The sequence below is a fragment of the Hoplias malabaricus genome, chromosome 6 (genome assembly GCF_029633855.1).
Source record: "Hoplias malabaricus isolate fHopMal1 chromosome 6, fHopMal1.hap1, whole genome shotgun sequence".
In the NCBI taxonomy this organism is placed as follows: domain Eukaryota; kingdom Metazoa; phylum Chordata; class Actinopteri; order Characiformes; family Erythrinidae; genus Hoplias; species Hoplias malabaricus.
Window position 1 is genome coordinate 5,648,544 of NC_089805.1, and position 5,727 is coordinate 5,654,270.

The 5,727-nt window shown below is 43.9% G+C and overlaps 1 protein-coding gene across 1 annotated transcript; it reads left to right on the plus strand.

Annotated features, from left to right (window-relative positions):
• The first annotated feature begins 1,666 nt into the window (after window positions 1-1,666).
• trir (telomerase RNA component interacting RNase) lies at window positions 1,667-5,381 on the plus strand. The gene is made up of 3 exons (XM_066675872.1): window positions 1,667-2,723; window positions 3,511-3,588; window positions 4,913-5,381. The coding sequence occupies exons 1-3, from the start codon at window positions 2,457-2,459 to the stop codon at window positions 5,018-5,020; spliced, it is 453 nt and encodes a 150-aa protein (XP_066531969.1). The 5' UTR covers window positions 1,667-2,456; the 3' UTR covers window positions 5,021-5,381.
• Window positions 5,382-5,727: the final 346 nt, after the last annotated feature.

Sequence of the window (5,727 nt, forward strand, 5' to 3'; positions counted from 1 at the left end):
CGGACTGTGTTATCATTGATGGTGCATCTTCAAACCATGTTTATCAAATACCTCTTAAACGTAGGTAACTGGGGTAAAGATCTACATGGCCATTTTATTAAGTTTTACCTCTTAATCTGTGGAGATTGTTTGTTTGCCCGAGGGAGGGGGAGTCTTAAACCAAATTTGATCGTCTGAATTTGCGAGAAAGCATTCTGATCTAAAATGTTAAAACTTCTGTCTAAATATGTTCTACCTTTTTAGTGTCTTTTAAAATAAACATTGAATTTAAAATGTGTCTAAATTGACAGTTTTTATCCTACTGCAGCATCTTCAGTCACATAATATTGTTAATATTTGTTCTTTGAAGGATATGTATGGGCAGAGATGTGATGAAAGGGAGACTCTAAGTGTACAAGGAAGACTTTCAGCTAATTTACTGCAAACCAGTCATATGAATATGGCCAAGGGACTTAAAACTGGACATTTGTTCTGTCCTGAAATTAAACTGCTGATCACAAGTTTAGAGCCAGGGTCAGCACAAGCTAGAAGTGACCAGAACAACAAAGATTTATAGCAAAACTGGGCGCATTTATTCTATTTTTTCCAGCTGAACATCCTCTTCCTCAACAAGGCACTATTACACCATGAGGAATATTGCACAACGAAACATTTGTTTTTATCGCTATTAATAGCACATATATTAATGATTACAGAATGAGAATCCAGCCAGAGACCGGAAGGGTACCTGTTCAGTTCCAAGGACCAGAACAGAAAAAAATTGCGGACACAAGCTCTCTGTTTAAAAAATAATAATTATTATACATTCATAAAAAAAAAAATCCTACAGTATCAGACAGACACCAACACAGCCTGCAGTGTATTCACTCAAACTGGGGTTTTCAGCTCATCTCTGGCTAATAGGGTTTTTTGTCCCTTTCTGCCACATTTTAATTTATATCTTATATAGTGATTGAATTAATAAATCAAAATATAAATAAGCCAAAATTAAAACAATATATAGGGCGGCACGGTGGCGCAGCAAGAAGTGTCGCAGTCACACAGCTCCAGGGACCTGGAGGTTGTGGGTTCGATTCCCGGTGACTGTGAGGAGTGTGGTGTGTTCTCCCTGTGTCTGCGTGGGTTTCCTCCGGGTGACTGTCTGTGAGGAGTTGATGTGTTCTCCCTGTGTCTGCGTGGGTTTCCTCCGGGTGACTGTCTGTGAGGAGTTGATGTGTTCTCCCTGTGTCTGCGTGGGTTTCCTCCGGGTGACTGTCTGTGAGGAGTTGATGTGTTCTCCCTGTGTCTGCGTGGGTTTCCTCCGGGTGCTCCGGTTTCCTCCCACAGTCCAAAAACACACGGTGGATTGGCGACTCAAAAGTGTCCGTAGATGTGAATGTCTGTGTTGCCCTGTGAAGGACTGGCGCCCCCTCCAGGGTGTATTCCTGCCTTGCACCCAATGATTCCAGGTAGGCTCTGGACCCACCGCGACCCTGAACTGGATAAGGGTTACAGATAATGAATGAATAAAACAATATATATACACAAACTTTTTTTTTTTTTTTAATGCAAAGGACAATAACACCCCCTTGTGGGGCAGTTCCTATTTTGAGATTACTTACAGTGAGTGAGTGTGTGAGTAAGTGTCAAGTCTGTTAATTAAAAGCCAGATCCATGTGGTTCATTGCTTCTAAAACGACTCCTCAGAAACATGACCATGACCAATTCCACAAAAGCAGAAAAAAACGGAAAAGCTAAAGAAATGGAGACTCCTCTTCGGCACAGAAATATTTACAGCAAACGATGAAATATCTAAGGCACTGGGGCATACTTTTATTGTAAATAACCTCTGTAATAAATAGAGTTTTGATGAACGGAAATGAGGTGGAAGGTTCGGACGGTGGTTGTAGTCCTTACGGCGCCAGGGGGCAGCCCTTCTCTCCCCGGTTCTTTCCCCGTCTGTAGAAGAAAGTCAAGATGGTCGAAGGCCGACGAGGCGAAAAGAAAATAAAGAGTTTATCTGGAATTTTCGGTCTGAACTGAGCCGCGGCACACGAGCTTTCGCGGTTTAAGACGTGCCCTTTGATGAGAAAAGAGGACATGCCGGGGAACAAATTTAAGTTTTAGGCCGGTGTTTGTTATTTTGAGGAGTAACGTTAACATTAAATTGCGTTTGTGGTTTTTTTCGGTTCGAGTGAAAAGACGACGTGTTAAGAGCTTTTCGACTGTTACCTCTTTTGGGTCTTTTTTTTTTTGTATTATTAAACCCCCTGTTTTTGTATTCGACAGCATTAATGCTAAGTATTTTTAACGCTAGCCGGGAGCTGGAGTGTGACTTGTCGCTAGCTTGAGTGAGTTAGCCGCTAGCTAAGTTCATGTTAACGGACGCTCCTGATTGACCAAAAAAAAAAAGATCCGCTCTCTGTGGATGTTTAAGGGACTAGTTTCTTAAAAACCAAGGAGAACTTCCAGTCGTCATGGAGGCCAAGAAAAGCAGTAAAAGTCAGCCGAGCAGCAGTGGCAGTGAATCGAGCGGAGGCCCGGGCTCTCCGGCTTCTCCTTCTCCGGCCGCCATCGCCTCCAACGCCTTCGCCAACGACGGCAGCTTCATGGAGCTCTTCAAGAAGAAAATGGAAGAGGAGAAGAGGAAAAGGGAGCTGGAGGAGGAAGGGAAGAGCGAAAAGAACAGTGCCGAGGAAGGGCAGTCGTCTCAGGGAAAGAAGACGCTTAGCGTGACCAGCTTTGTAAGGGATTTGGTCAAAGGCGTAATTTCCAGGGGGGGTGAGGGGGCAGGGAACCCCTAATGATTTGGGTTTTATCAGTTTTATCATGTATCAGTCTATAAATGTTTGTTGGCAATATTCTGGCCGCCCCTTCCACTGGTTGCAAACGTGATTCTGCCCAATTGGTCAGTAACACAGAACCAGTAACTGAGCACAGGTTCGTTTATTGACCAGAGTATCACTAACTGACCACACAAACAATATCTGACTTCAGTTGGACTTGGATCTATGTCCCTTATCAGAAGATTGGTTCTCAGTATCCTTACATCCAAAGCTACTGTTTTTTTTTAAGTTGGATAATTTATTGTGACGTCATAATGCATATCTATTAATGGTTTGCATATTTAATCTATTTCCATCTCTCCTCCCTGTAACGTATGTCCCCAGATCAGTTTAGAAGGTCCTGTTTAACCCAAAGTTAAGCCTTTTGGGGTCTGACATTGATAGTCGGTGCTTAAAAACTGCAGCATGTTTTGCATTCCTTTACCAAGGGCCACCAGCAGTAGTTTGTATAAGGATTAGCTTATATGCTATGGGAACGTTTATCCAAATCTCATTACTATAGCTGCACACCTGAGTCCTGCCTACCGTGAAGACTGTGGAAGATGGGGGACTATTGAGATAAGACATAGCAGGGGATGGTGCAGTTTTTTTTTCGCTGTTGGGGCAGATGAAGCCTACTGTAGATGCTGGCAGACCTCTCCAACATGGCCCGTATAACGGTTTCAGTCTTCTCCTCCTAACCCAGGTGGGCAAGCGGCGAGGCGGTGCCAAGTTGGCCCTCAAGACTGGCATGGTTGCCAAGAAGCAGAAATTGGACGCAGAGGTGAGTCAAACTGTCACCGATGGTACCGTGCTTGGTCCGTATCTTTTTGGGAGTATTATTATTCTATCCCAGTAAAGACTGGATTGGGGAACAGCGTCCAGTCTTAGAGTAAATGGGCTTGTGTGCCTTAAAATTGTAAAAAAGTCATTTTAGAACAGGGGCGGCACGGTGGCGCAGCAGGTAGCTGTCGCAGTCACACAGTTCCAGGGATTGGATTCGAGTCCCGCTCCGGGTGACTGTCTGTGAGGAGTGTGGTGTGTTCTCTCTGTGTCTGCGTGGGTTTCCTCCGGGTGACTGTCTGTGAGGAGTGTGGTGTGTTCTCTCTGTGTCTGCGTGGGTTTCCTCCGGGTGACTGTCTGTGAGGAGTGTGGTGTGTTCTCCCTGTGTCTGCGTGGGTTTCCTCCGGGTGACTGTCTGTGAGGAGTGTGGTGTGTTCTCTCTGTGTCTGCGTGGGTTTCCTCTGGGTGACTGTCTGTGAGGAGTGTGGTGTGTTCTCCCTGTGTCTGCGTGGGTTTCCTCCGGGTGACTGTCTGTGAGGAGTGTGGTGTGTTCACCCTGTGTCTGCGTGGGTTTCCTCTGGGTGCTCCAGTTTTCTCCCACAGTCCAAAAAACACACATTGGTAGGTGGATAGGCGACTCAAAAGTGTCTGTAGATGTGAATGAATGTGTGTGAGTGTGTGTGTGTTGCCTTGTGAAGGACTGGCGCCCCCTCCAGGGTGTATTCCTGCCCTGCACCCAATGATTCCAGGTAGGCTCTGGACCCACCGCGACCCTGAATTGGATAAGCTCTTACAGATAATGAATGACTGAATGAATTTTAGAGCACCCATGACTAATTGTGGATTGTTTTGGAACCATATAATGGTTCATATGTTTTGCTGTATCACTTTTTAGAAAACTTACACCATGTTTTCATGACTGTTCAGGAGAGATTTGTTGGTGGCTGGGACAGAGCAAAAATATGAACCATTTAAGGAAGACGGTGCCTTGTTTGTTCAGTCATGTTTGAGCCTTGACAGCTTTTTATTATTATTTTTTTATTAGTTTACCCCTCCTCGCATTAATATTAATGTGGACATAATACCATCTATTCTGCTGAAGTCTAGATTCAGTGTCATATTATGGAAATAGGTTTTTTGGTATTATTAATGTCTGTCGTAATACCTATTGTACTAATCTAATCAGTAACTCTGGAAAGGAGAACGTTCATTAAGCATTTTTCTGCACTAAAAATACAGAAGGGGGGTATGAAAGACTTTTCTTTTCTTTTCATTTGATGAATGATTTCCATCTTGAATGGCTGTTGTTGCTGTGTCCTCTGCAGGCTGAAGCAGGTAAAGGAGATGCCTGGTCTAAGTACATGGCAGAGGTGAAAAAATATAAAGCTCACCAGTGCGGAGATGACGACAAAACCAGACCATTGGTCAAATAGAGACTGCTGAGCAGCTTCCCACAACAGCCACCTGACGCTCTCCAGACTGCCGGGCTATTCGAACATGCAGTAAATAAAGAAAAATCACACAGCTTACTTTGTGATTTGGTTTAGGTATTTTTTCCGCTTTGGTTTCTCCTCCGTTGTTTGGATCATAGGTTTATAAGTTTAGCGTGTATGCAGTCCATGCCAGCTGCAGTTATGTACAGTAATTCAGATGCTTTTTGAAAGTAATTTGAGCATTATTCTTGACATTAGTAAAATAATTTGTGGTGTTTTTGTATTTGCACTGACATCACGCCTTGGTATTTTGTACGTCCCCCCTGATGTCACCATGATTAAAAGGTTAATATTAGATTTCAGTGTTTTTGTTTTTTTCTTCCTGTTCACTGACATACCTTTGAACTACCAGTGCTGATTAAATTCGCAAGGTTTTGTGTAAACAATTTCTGAAGCATGCTTCTAAATAGACAGTCAAATACCACTACAGGAGGTCCTCGGGTTATGTCAGTCCAGAGTTACGATGTTTCGTGGTTACGACACATCTCCCATTTACTGTATAAAGCCTTGTTTCGACTTAAGTGGTTTTGCGTCGTAAACGTCGTAACGTGAACTTCGTGTGTGGTGTGCGCGGCGCGGCGGAAGAATACACGGTCACGCAGCTCGGGACCGAGGAGGATAGGTGTGAGGATAGGATAAGTGCTTAC